The sequence below is a fragment of the Antechinus flavipes genome, chromosome 5 (genome assembly GCF_016432865.1).
Source record: "Antechinus flavipes isolate AdamAnt ecotype Samford, QLD, Australia chromosome 5, AdamAnt_v2, whole genome shotgun sequence".
Taxonomy (NCBI): domain Eukaryota; kingdom Metazoa; phylum Chordata; class Mammalia; order Dasyuromorphia; family Dasyuridae; genus Antechinus; species Antechinus flavipes.
Genome location: NC_067402.1, coordinates 130,219,917 through 130,237,282, shown reverse-complemented (window position 1 = coordinate 130,237,282; position 17,366 = coordinate 130,219,917). Strand labels below are relative to the sequence as shown.

At 34.3% G+C, this 17,366-nt stretch overlaps 1 protein-coding gene across 5 annotated transcripts in view; it reads left to right on the top strand.

Annotated features, from left to right (window-relative positions):
* Positions 1-16,619, top strand: part of CAV1 (caveolin 1) — a 40,473-nt gene extending 23,854 nt beyond the window's left edge. For all 5 annotated transcript variants that reach the window (XM_052000149.1, XM_052000147.1, XM_052000152.1 and 2 more), the window contains one exon: positions 14,290-16,619. In XM_052000149.1, coding sequence (XP_051856109.1) covers positions 14,290-14,631 — 342 coding nt within the window. In that variant the 3' untranslated portion in view covers positions 14,632-16,619. The remainder of the gene's footprint in view (positions 1-14,289) is intronic.
* Positions 16,620-17,366: the final 747 nt, after the last annotated feature.

Sequence of the window (17,366 nt, the reverse complement as noted above, 5' to 3'; positions counted from 1 at the left end):
CAAAAATCAATGTGTTTGAATTGTGATCCTGGAGAGAACTTTAGAGAGCACCTCGTCCAACAGAGATCAAATAGTCAATACTTAAATTAACTCAGAGGAAAGTCAAATACTGAAATTGAAGCTTAAATACTTTAGCAATATTATGAGAAAATGGAACTCATTGGAAAATTCTTGATGATGGGAAAGTCCAAAAGCAAAAGGAAAAGGGGATGATAGAGGATGACATGGATAGTGTCATGAAAACAATGAATATGAACTTGGACAGACTTAAAGAGAGAGTGGAGGATAGAAAGATCTGTCTCTGGGATCATGAAGAGTCAGACATGATTGAATGACTGAGCAACAATAATCTTTTCCACAAGAATAATTTTGTACAATTTATCATTTATTAATACCTAATATTTCCCTTATAGTTCATTAACTCTATCAAAAAATGAAACAAAGTTAACTTGTATAACATTACCTATTCTTAATGTTACCATGCTGTATTTTCCATTTCCTTTTCTAGTCACTCAGTGACAACTTCTTTAATGGAATAGATGGTGATACAGTATATAGAGAGCCTGGCCTCCAGCCAGGAAGACCTGAATTCTAATCCAACTTCTGACACTTACTAGTTATGTGACTGTGGGCAAGTAATTTAACTTATATTTGCTTCAGTTTCCTCATCTGTAAAACGGAGTCGATAATATTAGCACTTCTCTCCCAGAGTTGTGAGGATCAAATGAAAGAATTATAAAATGCTTAGCATAGTTCCTGATACATAGAAAGTGCTATATAAAAATTAGCTATTATTAATGATGTTTTCCCCTCCAAGAATTGAAGTAAAGGTCACTGACTTATCATTTACATACTCTATTCTCTTTAGGATCACTTTGCTCTTCTCTAGTCCTGCATTTCCTTTGATATTTTCTATCTTTCAGATATCACTAAGAGTAGCTTAAGAATTATTCCTTCAAAAACCAAAGCTTCTACATTTAAAGTCAAAATGTGGCTCAAATGTTTTAAAGGAGGTCTGTTCAAGATTTGCTTTACTTAATATTGATCAAGTCCCATTGGAGCACTATTTATTATTCTGGCTTTCTGCATTTTATGATAAATGTAAATATATTACAAACATTCCAAATTAGAGAAATGAAAAACACCTAAGGGGAGAAATTTCCCCCATCATTGTTGATCTTTACCTTCACTGTAATAATCATGGAAGGTTTCTAAGGACTTTGAAAACTCAAGTGACTCACTAAGGGGTATACAGACAGTAAGTGTCATTTGAACCTAAGCCACTTTCTGGTTCCCATAGCAATTATCTATCAACTGTTAAGCTGCCTCTCCAAAGACAGAAAGATAATGGTAAGTGAAGAGAGAATATTTAGTATAAAAATTGATTTGGTTTTAGATTGTTAAATAATAACTGTGTATATATACACATTTTATATATATGTGTGTGTGTGTGTGTGTCTATACATGGATATATTAAAATCTTATTTATACTCATGTTGCACTTGTCAATAATTATAAGGTGATATTCATTTTAAAAGTGTGCACTGGTTATGCTTAATAGTTCACGTGACAAGAATGTGGAAAATACCAAGGGGTTTCCAATAAAGATTGAAGCCATGGAAGCACTTTGTTGATGCTAAACTGCTACTTGTTATTTGCGTGACTTTGGAACCTTTTGACTCCCAAATGGAGCCATTTGACCCCTTGGGCTCTCAGTGTCCTCATTTATAAAGCAAACAGTCTGGATGACTTCTAAGGTCGCACCCAGCTCCAAAATTATAATCCTATGATTCTATAATTTCTATTATTACTAAAGGGTTATTATAAGAATTAGGAATATGGAACTGCCCAAGTATAACCCATTTCCACATAAAAGATAAAGGATAATCATATTGTAAACTTAAAATTGGATTGGACATTAGAGACTTTCTAATCTAACTCTCTCATTGATGAAGAAAATGAGAGACATATTACAATTAAGTGTCTAAGGCAAGATTTCAACCCAGGTCTTTTGCACTGCAGAGCTAGTGCCTTCCCTGTAAGGATTAGGTATGAATTAGAATTAGGTATGATTAAACTCATTCACAATTTGCCAAGGGAAATGCCAATTGAAATCTCTATAGGTAAGCCTCTATCTCTTTACAACTTCTTCAGCACCTCACAACAAAACATTGATTGAATTCTATTTTAAGAAACATCCTTATAAAGCAAAATGGTACTTGTCTGTTGTGGAATAGCTGGTCAGATTCATTCTTTGGATTGGCTCTTTCTTGAGAGAAGACTTTGATGAAAAAAAAAAGTCTCTACTGAACAGGGCTTGAGAGTGTAACGTGGAGAAATTGAATTCTGTTCAAAATGCACACATTGTAAGTACCCAAAAGGTCAGCATGAAATGTTTTTATGGCAACTCTTAACATCTACTCCCTCCTACACATTGCAAATTCACTCAGCTTTGCAGCTTTCATAAACCCCCATTGTAATATCACACAAGGCCTAGAAATAGTGTTTGGTTTGTGATTTTTTTTAGACCCCAAATAAGATTTAAACTACATAGTTATGATTTGGTTGGGGAGAAGGGTATGATCTGATTCAAAATTTCATTTGCCAAGAGTACGAGGAAGACCACTCACTGGAGAATGACATTTGTTATTTGTATTCTAAATACAAATGTTAATAAAAATGTTCCTAGGAATTTTGCTGTGGTAACAATAAAAGTCTTAGTTAAACTTTGAGGCCAGGGCTCTTAAAAAATAATGTCCTCAAATATCCTATAATATCCATTCAACCTGATTCTGTCCCTTTTGTGCATCTTTTCTCCCCTGTTCCCTAATAAGGAAATGAATAAGCTGTTAGAAGCCCAAGAATAAATTCCTCTGCAAAGTTTTGTTTTAAATTAGGGTTTTTGTTGTTGTTGTTGTTTAGAATCACTTTTCTTACTCTCTCTGCCTGAAATTAAAGCCCATTATAAGGAGCTTGGCCTGGAGGAAATGAGCAATATACATACATAACTGGGTTGTCTTTTCATTGTGTAGCAGCTACAAATGGAGCAAATTTCCTGAATCAACGTGAGCTGTAAAAGCCTTGAATTCCAGGATAGTATTCCAGTTTTAAGGTACAACTTCAAACAGTGAAGTCAGAAGTAGGAAAAGTGATGATTGGATGAAGATGTTGTCGAAATGAGTTTACTTAAAAGAAATGGAGAAGACTTAGAACAAAAAAGAAAAGATACGCTTTACAAAGCTTGTTGTTGGTAACTTCCGAGTAGCACAAGTAATACTAGAAATGGAGAACTATTAATTGGCTGCAATGATTTAGGTAACACCATTGCTGTGCTAATGAAGAGCACAGAGGAACACTTGGAAAATGGCAAAAACAAAGATGCTGTAACAATGCTTGGCACATAGGAGGCTCTCAAGTGCTTTTTGATTATTTGATGAATTAAGTTGATTTGGAAACATGATCTTTTTGGAGTAAAAGACTGGGGAAAAATTGACAATGATTTCCAGGTTTCTTGCTTGGGAGGTCTGTGATACGATTTTGTTTCCCTCCCTTCAGAACAATTGGATGTAAGGAAGGAATCAAAGAGGAGGATGAGCTGGTTTGCTTTAGTCACACTTAATTTAAGTTGGCAGTAACGCAAATCATGTACCAAGGAGTAATATATGACAGTGCAAAGATTATTGGACTGGGAGGTCTCTTGGGTTTTAGCTTGGATCTGCCACTTAATAGCTCTGTGGCTTTGGACAAAGCATTTAACATATTTGGGCTTCAATTTCTTTATCTGTAAAATTAGGAGCTTAGAATGGATTATCACTACAATTCCTTTCAGTTTTAATATTCCATTACTCTATTTACATTGGACTCTAGAAAATATTCAAAGCTATGAAATCATCAGGGGAAGGGGCATAGAGAATTACCTTTAACAATTTTATTGTTGTTGATATTCTCACAATCATTATGCAGACTTAGAACCCTTCCAATAAGTGACAATGCCTGTAGAGAGAGACTTTTCATATTCAAATTGTAAGATTTTGTGAAATTATCAGTCAAGACATCTCATCATTAGTAGATCATATGCTGCTTTAAAACTGCAAATATACTGTGAATAAACACTTGGTACTGCACAAGAGTAAATAATTGAAGTTCATTTCCCCTCTTGATCTTTTGCCCAAATCTGAGTTCAAAGTTATGTGGTTTTCCTTTTTATTGCTCTTGCCTCCAAACTGGCTGTTTGCTCTTAAAGATGGAGCAAGAGTTTCTGTTCCAAATCTGGTCCCAACATTTCTCTTCCATTTCTTTATAAGCAAAATGAAAAAACTTTGCTCCTTCAAAGCTGAAGTGACCATTCTCTTAGGGCTTTACTTAAAGTAATGATCTTCTTTAAAAATATAGCTAAAGATTACATGCTCAGAATCCTCTGAAAACTGACATTTGTCAAAGACATCCAACCAGTGTGGCCTTTCTTCATTTTACAGCCCATCTGTAAGCAATAGGATCAGATGACTCAGAGTTACAGGCAGTAAGCAGTGCTGATGCATCCCCTACTTTTTCATCAGGGTTACTTTGAGTCAGATTTTCCTTCTTTTCCTCTCCTCAAGAGTCTGTTTCTTTCTGGTCTTTACAAAATCTGGCATTGAGGACTCTTAAGTTTTTTATGTCTTACCACTAAATTCCTATACAGAATTCCGGAAGTAAATGAAATAGCATTTTGTTTCTCCTACCATGTCACTGTTCTTAGGAACATCATCATTTTAGTGAAGAAATAAAGTAAAAAAAAAACCAACAAATTGATTACCTTCCTTGATTAATCAAATACATTAAAAAATGAATATGAAATTCATGAAATGAATTCTATGAAACAATATCTGTGATCCTAGGAATTCCTGTTATTCTAGAGTTGTCCCAACTATCTCTGCCCCAAAGTGGATATTATTGGGATAAGGGGTGTAAATTATAAATATAGAAATATGATATTGGCAAGTTTTGAACCTGTCTTTGAGAAAAGTGTCATGATAGTCAACTATCCCCCAACTAATACAAGGACCAAAAGTTGAGTTTTAGTGATATATAGATATAGATATATACATATATAAATATATATATATGTGTGTGTATATATATAAAAACAAGAGGATGTGGAAAAACATAATTCAACTAATACCAAAATGAGGATTCCCCAGTAAGAAGTTGTTTAAGATAATAGGATTAAGCCAGTAATTATATGATCCAAATTCTAACAGCTGCAATAAATCATTCAAATTATTCCCTCCTTTTCTCACTTAAGCAAAGAAGTTTAAAGAAGTATTTAACCTTTTCTAATAATGATTCTAAAGTACAATTGTTGATTTGCTTCTTCTCTTTCAGTGTATCCCTTGCCCACTCTCAGAAATAATCCTCCCATCTCTTAGCAACAATCATCCTTTCACTAACCCTCTATCAAATCCCTGACTTTACCTTTCCATTTTTATTACTATCTGAATGCAAAAGAAACCTGCTACCCAGATAATATAATTAGTAAATTTTATTCCCACTTGCAAAAACTAAACCTCTAGTTGTATAATCTAGCTTTATAATATATATTTTAACAAATATAAATTTTGTAATTTTATAATTTGAAAATCTAGGTTTGTTGCATTTGAGTTGGATATGCTATTCTATGATAATCTAACAAACTAGAGTATATAAATCATGTCTTTTAAATAATTATCACAGTTGCAAGTGAGGTTGGTTGACTGAGGCTTTGCTCTAGGATACTGAATTTAAAGGATGCTAGCAGTACTTACAAATTTTTCAGTTCACTGGGATGATCTCGTTCCCTGTGTAATCTCTGCTCCTCTTCAACCAATGGTCTTGAAACCATGTCCTCTAGTCTCTGTGTACCTGACAAGGTCTCATATACACACTCATGTCCCAACAGAGACTGTTTTTTGTGCAGGACACACATTGTAGTGCTTTCTACAGTTAAAAAAATCCTATCTAAGGCTCTGGTAATTTTTAAAAGTATCAAACACTGTCCTACTCTTTCTGCTTTAGTTATATTTCAGAAGCTGCAATTATCTTTCTACAGACCTCACAAGAATGTAAATGCTAAGTATCATTTCCCCCACATGCCAAGCTATGTTCAAACCTGCAAGATTCATTTCATTCATTTAATATTTGTTTAATAAACAGACCTAAAGCAAAGGAGGGGAACATATTCATGCAATGAAGTAAGACTAAAACTTTTAGTAACTCTATCTTTACTGAACTGAATGATAGGAAACAAAAGATCTTTTGCAGTCAGGAAGTACATTGTAGAGAGCAAACAGAAGTCGGGAGTGTTTAAAAGCTTTGGGCCAAACAAATGAGCATCCTGACCAAGGACTACCCTGAAACAGTGAAGACATTTCCTTTTCTTGTGTCCTTGTTAGAAATGAAAGAGCTTTTATTTGCATTAGCGTTATAATCGCTCATATCTGTCATGACACACCCAGCAGGTTGTGGAATAACAAATTCCCTAGTGTAAACACAGACTATAGTCAAAGAGGTCTCTGGCTTCAGCCAGACCTTACTTGATTGCTGATGCTTTGGAGAAAACAAGGTTTAGACTGATGATGTAAATGAAATTCATCCCTGAGTAGTTTTCAGTTTTTGAAGGTCTAAAGTCATTCTGTGCATATGCATAAGATAATTATTACATATGTTCATGTGCACAACTGCATTCACATACATACACACATACACACACATACATACATATATTTGTGGACCTGGATAATTAGACTAATTTGTACCCTGTTTACCCAATTCAATTTCCAGGCTGACTTTTTCACTCTCAATCCTCCTGTTATTTTTTTCTCCACTGGCCCATTATAGAAAATCTGACCCCCACCTATCCTATTTTTATACCATTGGTCACTCTATGTTTCTTTTTATCAATTTGATGACACTCACCAACAGAAAGTGTCACCATATTGATACCAGATGCTTAGGAGAAGGGAGTGAGGGCGGTGACAAAAGACAAGTAGCAGACTTTGTATAGACCCAAACCCAAAGAGCTACCCCATAAATGCTTTTTATGATAATTACAATGGCTAAACTCCTTTCTTTAAGTTTATAAAGAGGCTTGCTATCTTGTGGCCTAAAACTAATCAATTCTGGGTTTTATGGTCCTTGACTACCTTTAAAAAAAAGAAAAACAAAAAGAGTATTATTTGCCGCAAATCATGAGAAATAAAAATGGTCAGAAACCAGAATAACCGTTTCACTGAGAATAGTTTTTAAAAATTTGAAAAAGGCCTGAAACCTGAGAATGATGTTCATGGCTATTATAAGATAAATATGATTTAAATCTTAAAAGTATTAGTATCCTATAATAATTCATTTTTTCACTCATTTTGTAGTAAGGAGAACTGGTAATTATCTTTAAAACCTAGAATACAATCAGCAAGAATTATAGTTGGGAGTCATTGTTATAATACAACATCCAATAATGACACATATAGCCATCGGGGCTTCGGTAGTTCTTGTATATTTGACCATTGTGTTCACAATGGTGATGAGATCTAATGCTGTTCTACTTGCCAGCAATGAACTAATTATACTTGCCAGAATCCGCACTCAGACTTGTTAATAAACAGAGTGGGCAGTCATACACATTAGTGTAGTTTGAAGGGTACCAAAAAGTCTCCCTGTCAAACAGCCAGAAATTCTTATTGCCCATTCCTATGAGTTAAAACATAGGTACAGAAAACTTTTTAAAATGGGAGGATATGTATCTATATCTATATATATAAGCATGTAAGTACATATGTACATGTATATAAATCCATATTTATGTGTATATAGAGATGCATACATATCTATATGTAAATGTGTAGATTTAGAAGGAGAAATAGTTTAGGAGAGCAATACATTGATAGCAATAATAATAATAATAATAATAATAATAATAATACAATTCTCATTTATATAGGAAAGCAGCATATTGGTAGTAGAAATAACAATAATCATTCTCATTTACATAGGTCCATAGCACATAAATGGCAATGATAATAATATTAGTTCTCATTTATATAGGAGACCAATACATTCATTGCAATAATAATAACAATAGTAATTCTCATTTATTTACGAGAGCAACACATGAATAGCAATAATAATTGTCCTCATTTCTATAGGACAGCAGCATATTGATAGCAACAATCATAATAGTTTTCATTTATTTAGGAGAGTCGCACATTGATATCAACACAGTAAAAGATTTATTTTGTAGCAGGTTTAGTATCCTAGTAAGATATGTTGAATAGAATTTATATTCCCTGAATGTATTGACTAAACAGCAGTTGGAGGGGGGATGGCAGGAGGTAACCCAAAAGCATTCTACATAGAGGGAGAAACAGCAAGAAATTATAAATTTAACAGAGGTAATCCACTTGAAATTTTCAGATCGCAAGAGGCACACCTACTGTAGCAGCTGGCAGTGATATTCTCTACCTAAAAAAAATTAAAGGGTTTTGGTATATAATCTATAACTCTCTTACAGTTGTAATTTAACATCATTTGGAAAAAAAATATTTCCCATAGAGATGGAATATGCAGGTCTAAGTCATCAGTGAAAATCCCAACTGTACTTTGTTTCCTTCCTGAACATTCCTTATTCAGAAATGAATATCCAGATTCTAAAACAATGAAAAACGGGCTGATTCTTTTTTTTTCATTCTTCTTCACATATAAACCATTTAAAGAAATATTGCCTTCAAATGGATTTAACAGGATGTAATCTTCTAAGATTTATCATATTGGCCAAATATCAATCAAAACATACCAAGATAGATTATTTTCCTTGACGTCCACTGCTAGATTTTGGTAACATGTACTGAATTATACTATCATGAGTCAGTATGTTGCACAAAAGTATTTGATGGCATTTATAAAGACCAGAAGTATAAATTGTTGATTTCTTTTAAAACATCTCTAAAAACAAAGAAATGTCATCAGAACACATTCATTCCTTTAATCTCATAGAATTGTATGTAGACTGATTCTTGCCAGTGGAGCACTGTGTTTTATAAATTATAGTACTGAAAATGAAGGCATTCCACTAAAGGGCACTGTAACCTCCTACATAGCTGTTCCTAAGCCAAGTTACCAAGTGGTATGTGTAATGGTCAATCTCTTAGCAAACGATAAAGAGATGCCCTATTTCTGATACAGATGAGCAGAGAAATTGTTTCTGGTAAAGCCATCTATACTCAAAAGGGGGTGCTAAAATCCTCCCTGCCTGCCCCAAGTATCTTTAAAATTACTGCCATTTTGGTAACTCCTTTGAGTTGAGGTATTAGAAAGTTCCCTGTTAAATAAGTATAATATCTTAATGAGACAGAGGACTTTTAAGGATGGTAGATAGAGGGCAAGGTTTTGAGAAAGAACACTTGGATTCAACTTTCATTTCTCACACATGCCAATCGTGTAACCATAAATAAATCATGTGATTATTGAGTACTACAAGCAAGTCTGAGAATAAGATACAAATAATTTGCCCATTTGCATCAAAGGGTGAGTTTCCACACTAGGAGTTTCCTATACATAGGAAATCCTAGGGCCCAACTGGCCTTTAGCTATGTCCATAAACATGTGCTTGGTTGTGTTTGTAATTTTCCTATATCGAGTACACCATCGGAATTCAGTTAGTTAAATTAACTAGCCATATTCCATATAATAAGCAATGGGAATTCCAAGGGACAGAGGACAAATTGTATGAAAGTAAATATAAGTTGAGGTGGTATTAACTAACAAGAACAAACCTGAATAAGATACCATAGGAGATGGGAGCTTGGAGATCAAGGGATAATATAAAAATATAGAATTGATGAAATATTGGGTTTCTTAAAGAGAATGAAGGGAAACAAAGCCTTCACAATTTTGCTTAATGTTAACTCCAAATCCAGGTGTGTAGCCAATACACAGAGATTCAAGATTGGCTTCCCTGTCTCTTTTATCATAGTGCTAAGTATGAATTCTCTATCTAGATTGCTGCTAAATTAGACAGCTATGCTCATGAGAATTGCTGCTAATGGAAGTGTAAAAGATAAGAAATAGGTTTCCTGAATATCTTTCAGCATGTACCTTGCACAAATGGTTTTTTAAAACTTTTTTTAGGTTTTCATAATTCTAGCTGTATATAGGAAGCATGTTCATAAGATGGAAAGATCATTTTTAACAGCCTCATGCAGAATTATCTCTGTAGTATGTAGGAGATCTGCATGAAGAAGGATATGTTATGGAAGGCAAGGTTTAGAAGTTTTCATAGATTTATTTTTCCCCATAGGATGAGATATCTGAACATATGTTTAGGAAGAGAGAGAAACTGACATTCAGGAGAAAGAGAGAATTGTTAAGGGAGGAAAAGTCCCATAAAATCAAAAATAGAAGTGATAGAATTACCCTCAACAAGGAGGAAAGATATAATTTCCTCTGAGACATTAGGAAAAGGAAAAAAAGATGAAAGAAGGAAATAAGAGATTTGAAATTCAGAGAATAGATTTGAGAGAAATCTTTTTAGCTGACCTTAAAGAAGAATTTAAACATCTACATGAATGTTATACTTCATAATCCCCTTGGGAAACTAAACATTTATTCCCAAAGATGTTGCCATCAGTCAAGATACTGTTTGATCTTTTTTGGGGAGGAGGGATCTGTTTCTTTCAAAGACTAAAGTATATTATTAGTAATATTCTCAAGGGTGACAAATATTTATCTTTGATGGATGAAGTAGGTTTTTATGTAAAATTCAGTCATCATTTAGATCCAAACTAGGTCATACTTTTTGGACAAATGTGAGCTCTGGAAAAGAAGTCAAATTGATTTTTTTTTGATTGACGTTGGGCATTTTCAAAAATCAGCAAGTCAGCAAAGTCCTTAAACTAATAGAACTATTGCTGGGGAAAGTATATAGTCTTTTATAATAGAAGGATAGTACTAATTGGGTTGCATAAATTCTGTGTATGTGTGTATTTAAAGAGACCAGTTACATTGCTTTATTTTCACTTCTCTTATCCCTATTGACATTTACTGCTCCAGAGACTTGACCCATGACATTCCATGCACAGTTATTAACATACAGGCTCCTTCATTAGCATTTTAATACTTTCAGATCAAGGATAGTAATTTTGTCTTTTTTTCTGTATACCTGATACCTAGTAAGATCTTAGTAAATGCTTGTTCATTGATTATGAAAATATTTAGATTTTCTTTTTGAATACCTGAAATATAAGAAGACCTTAAGTGACTTAATGAAATTGTGACTGTTCTAGAAAAATCCTACCCTAAGGGCATGAAATCTCTAACAGGTTAGGTTAAACTTGGAAGATTTTGAATATAGTTCCAATGTCTCCCACCCAAGAATCAACCTCATTAAGTACAAAGAGACATATCACTTAAAGCTTGCTTACAAGGGATGAATTATTTGACTATCAAAACTCACAATATAGTTCATAGGATAATAGAGCTGAAAGGGACTTCACAGATCAACTTTACAGAGAAGAAAACTCACTCCCAAAATGTGAAGTAAAGTGACATGGATTCATGAAAGTTTGATCTCATGGGTAATAAGTGGCAGGGCTAAGATCCCCTTAATTCTCTGAACAAAAATTCAGCATTCTTTCCATTATTCTAAAAAAAGAAAAAAACTTCTTAAAATAGGTTAATTCATTTTTCTCTGAGTGTGGGGACTTTGCTTTGTTAATCTTTCCCAGTATCTAAAATAGTAACATCTTTGAGTTGGGGTGAGAAGTCATCTACTCTAACCCTTGCCTGAAGCATAATTTCTCTTTAGAGACTTTGCTTAAAGGCTTCCTCCACTGCACAAAAGTCCTAATTCATTGCCCTTAACATATTATTTCTCTGTTTAAAAAAAATCTTGGTGGCTCTCTACTATTTACCAAATAAAGTATAAATTTCATATTCTGGCATTCAAAGCCCTCTACTATCTATACTTTCTTATTCTAGCTCCTGATTTATTTTTCACATACTTTACACTGCAAACTAAACCAGTCGCTGGTTTACATCCCACCCCTGCCAAGAACCCCACTTCCCCACCACTATCTTTTTCTGCCCACATTCTTCTCAATGCATTAGATTGTAAGCTCTTTGAAGGTTATTAAGCTTCCTTATAAAATGTGCTTAACAAATGTTTATTAAATTTAATTTAGCCTATTCACTGGTCCGTGAGAATTTGGATCTAAAAATAAGCTTAGAAGTCAAACAATCTCAGGTAAGGAAACTAAAATCAGAAAGATTAAGTTAGTTATCCATTATGGAAAAGACAAAAAGTAGCAAATTGTTATGGATTTGCTGCCAAATCCATATGAATCCAATTAATATGTTTCCGTTGATTTATGTAATAAACACTTCTATGTATTGGGTTTTCAATATCTAGGGAAAAAATAATAGCATATGATAGAAACATAGAAATTTGAGAAGTGACATATCTTTTTCAAATTTAAATAATACTTCTTTTAAAGATGGCTTTGTAATGACTGCTTGGTTCTTTCTCCAAAATCACTATCCTCTCTGAGGTCTCAATGTCCTAGTTTTTCACTGACAAATAAACCTGTTTTCATTTTAAAAAAAAGGCGGGGGGAGGTCATTGTAGGCCTCCAGCCTCTCCATTCTGGGACTGAGATGAATTAGAGACTGAGGAGACATCAACTTAAGAGACCAAACATTTTTAAACATTTTTGTGCCATGGACCCCTATGGCAGTCTAGTGAAGACCACTTCTAAGGAGACAGAGAGATGGAAATTTAGTAGAAAGGAGGGATGATTTTGGGGGAAAAGATGAAATCAAAGAAAGATGTGATGGAATTAATCTTAGCAAGAAAGAAGTCCATATTTTTATCCGAGACATTAAAGAAAGGAAAAGAGATCAAGATAGAAAGAATATTTAAAGTATAGAGGAATCAAATTGAAAGAGATCCTTTTATTTGACCTCAAAAGTTTTTAAATGAATAAAATATGCATAATATTATAAAGGAAACCAAGAGTGTTGAAATAAAGATGCACTTTTTCCATTTCAAGACCATGTACTCCTTGAAATCTATCTCCAGACTTGAAGTTAAGAACTGCTCCTGGCAGAATGTTAGACATCCTAAATATAATTTCATTTGCCAGCTACTTAGGCTTCCTGTGACTTATCTTTTTCTCAGGGATTATAATGTCAAAGTGTGTGATTTTCAAAAAAATAGTTAAAACTTTAAGCTTCTAGATGACAAATGAATAACATTTATTAAGCGTCAAGCCTTATACATGAGACTACTGAAGATAGTCTGTCTTTCAAGAGAATTACTCAGATATTGGATTATTGTTCTATATAAACTTGTGGACCTTCTTATGAGTCTCAGATTATTTGATTGTAAGATTCTACAGAGAAGAAATTCTAATTTATCATTTTCTGTCATATAGTAAGTTCTTATTAAATATCTATCAATAATATCTCTCTCTAGTGATATGTGATCTTCATATAATAAGAACTTAATAAATATTTATTTAACAAATAAATTCATGTGATAACTTTACCAATAAAAAAATTTTAACATGGATTTTTCTTCATGTTTTTCCATCACCTTGGCTTGAAATTTGTGTCATTTATGACTTTTCACTCTCTTTTTTCTCTTTTTGTCATGTCTTCCTTTGCAATCCCAATCTCTTTTAACTATTCTTATGGTGATCATACTTACATACTTACATTTCCTCCTGCTTCAAACTACTTAACTTGTATGTGTCATTGTCATTGACTTCTATATCATTCAAAGCTATCCATAGCCTGTCTTCAATTTGCCATTCTAGCCTAGATTCCTATTATTCTCTTTTCTCTCTAGCCATATTGCTCTTTGTTACCACTCCTCAACCTGCCTCTAAACCCAAGTGTCCTGGTCCTGCCTCTTTGTTTCTGTTCCTGTTACTCTAGAAGTGACCTTTCCTTTCATCTCTGCTTATACAAATTCTACTTAACCATCAAGGTCTGGCTTGAGTTCCACCACTCCAATAAAGTTGCCCCAGACATTCCCATTTTCCATGATCTTTCCGTCTTTTGTACTTATGGCCCAGATTGAAAGATCACCTGTTTATTTATCAATTAACAAAGGACTGCTTTAAACTATGTTTTGTATTATTATCTTCTATTTAACATGTGGGAAGTGGGATTGAAAGGTCTTTGAAGGCAAAGATGATGGAACAACACATTATAAATGCTATGGGCCTTTTCCTTTTGGCTTTTTAATTAGCTTACTGTTTTCTTCCTTCCTTCTAGATTGATTTTGAAGATGTAATAGCAGAACCAGAAGGAACACACAGCTTTGATGGGATCTGGAAGGCGAGCTTTACCACCTTCACTGTGACAAAATACTGGTTTTACCGCTTGCTCACTACACTCTTCGGCATACCAATGGCACTCATCTGGGGTATTTACTTTGCCATCCTTTCCTTCTTGCACATCTGGGCAGTTGTGCCATGTATCAAGAGCTACCTGATTGAGATCCAGTGTATCGGCCGGATCTATTCCATCTGCATCCACACCTTCTGTGACCCACTCTTTGAGGCTATGGGCAAAATATTCAGCAAGATCCGGATCAGCGTACAAAAGGAAATTTAAATGACATTCCAAGGAGAAAAATCCACCTGATTCTTTTTGTTTTATTTTCTTGGTGCCAATTTCAAGTTTCCAGTTGCTTGTACAACAGCAAGCTCTTAGTATCTTGACCCAGAACAAAGAAAATCACTTGCTCGGTTTTCATTCTTACCATTTATCCATCTTGGAAAGTCTTCTGTACTTCTTGGCAATCTGCATTTTTTTAAACCACCCCTAACTTCTAATTTCCAATTCCATATGCATGCATTATCATTCCACTAAGAGACAAACAGATAGGAGTGTTCATTCTTGTAAGAGAAATTGACGTTAATATAATGAAGAACTACAAAATAAAAAATAAAGTGCTTTCCCACACTAGAATGTTGATCATTGTATTGTGGGCAGAGTTTTAAGCTACTACTGCAGAATATACAGGGTATGTTGGCAGGTCTTTAATAAATGTTCTTTTTTTCCATCGTCCACTGCCTATCAGTGGACTGCAGCTGTTCACTTAAATGGTCTGATTTTGTCTACCAACAGACAAGAGATGGAGTTGACAAGAATTAACTAATCTCCTACGTTCATGCTACCCAACTAATGCCATACTGATTTTGAAATTTTGACCTATGTATTTTCTGTGCCTTAATGTTTATTATCCTCATGAAAGAGACATATGAAGTGCCTTCCTGTTTTTTCCCCTTCATAATCTCCCTCTTGAATGCTGCCTATTTGTCAGCTTTTATTAGAAGGTCAGCAGCTTTAGTGAAGATCAAAGTGAGAAAATCACATTACCTTGTTCTCCTAGCCTGTTTCTGAGTCTGAGCTACAGTGCCTGCCTAAGGGAACGTCTGTGCTGTTATCCTGCAGTTTCTCTCCAGTTGTTCCTATCAAGTTAAGTCAGGGTCAGTCCTAGGAAGAGAATCAAGGTGGATAACTGGGACCAGGTCCACTCTGAGCTGTCAGTGGCTGAAGCCAGCTTTCAGAGTCTTTTACCAGCTAAGCAAGGTCAGCATGCTGTTTAGCTCACAGTTTATTTTCAGGAATATTCACGCTTTGCTGAGTCCAAACTAATTCATCACAAGGGTGATTTAGCAGGTCGACATTGTCCTGCTCTTTTAGCTGATCCATAGGCATCAGGAAGTGATGTCTTAATGGAATCTATTATGTGAGACTGTCAAGTGTTGCAAAATGTGACCCCTTCAAAATAAAGCATGTGCAACACGTTGTTATGCTGTGATACCCCAACTCACCCCTGCCCCAGGAGCTTTTGCCCATATCCAAACATTACTGTGTTTAGAGACAAGCCTCTTAAAGGCTGACAAAAAGCTTTGGCAGAGGGTGGGGAGGAGGAAAAGGGGGAAAAGGTATCAAGGTAATTTTGCTGGAATAAGTTCAGCTCCTTCTGAACCCAAACTGAGGAATCTCACCATTAACCTGAATTGTACGGAAAGCTGCCTGGTACCGTAGAAAGCTTTGTTCCTAGTGCTGATAGCATGCTTTTGCCTTTTGAGTTATTTGTGCTTATAGTGGTGTTTTTTCTTCTCCCCACCTCCCATATATACTTTGGAAAACTGCTTGACCAATTGCAGCTTCCTTTTTTTTCCCCTGGCACATAAATTACAAACCTATTAACTTTTTTTTTTTTTTAACATTTAAAAACAGACACTGGCATGGATAGAGTTTTACTTTTTTTTTTTTTACTATGTACATAATTGAAAGTGTACTATTTTAGATATTTTGCAGTATAAGAACACATGTCAAGAATGTAAACATAAAATATTTTATCTTCATATGATGAAAATCACTTTGGAATTAGCTTTGTTGATTTTATGTATAAACTGTTTATCCTAAGAGATGTCTGTTTCACATAGATCTGTAGTACCTAATAAAAATGGACTGCTGATCCAAGACATTTACAATACTAGATGCTTACTGATATATTTTACACTTTTTTATCCTGCATGTACTGTAAAAGGCTACAATTCTGCACAATAAAAAATATTTAACAGTGATTCCAGGACAATACTCTACATTATTTTCTCCTTCCTCCCAAAATTTTCCCATTTCTTTAAGAAAAAATAGTCATGTTCTTTAGGTATTTCTTAAGTCTCTTAGCTCTAAATTTTTTTGATTGTACTATGAGAGTTTATTAATTTACTGTGTGCAAAAAGTAATTCATGAGAGAGAGGAGTATTTGTAAAGTGTTTACTTTTGAACAGGCACTGTGCTCTATTCTGGGAATAGAAATATAAGCAAATAAGACTGTCCCTGGTCTGCCCTTAAGGACCTTGCCTTCTAATAGGCAAAGAAGACATATAAAAGAGAGCTAGAAGTGGATGGGGAGAAAGGGTAAAGATATTCACTGGTTACCATCACTTGGAGCTCGTCATGGCAACCTGGTCCTGGCAAGATAAAAGTAAAGCCCTTATATCAGAGCCAAAATACCCAAGAGAAAGAGATTACTAGTGGAGAAGTGGTAGGCTGAGTAGAAAAGACAGTGGGTGTTTATAAACACACACACACATATACACATATATGTGTACATATGTATCAATTATTATATATCATATTAATAAAAATTTTGAACAATTTTTGACTTAGTACAGTAGAAATATAATTAATATTAATATCATTAATTCCTTTAAATTTTTTGGTCATGATCAAGTGCCTTATATTATTGTACAGGTTTTCTTGAATCTAGACTTAATTCTCAAACCACTACAACACCTATCTGACCTTACTTTGACAAAAAGAAGCAT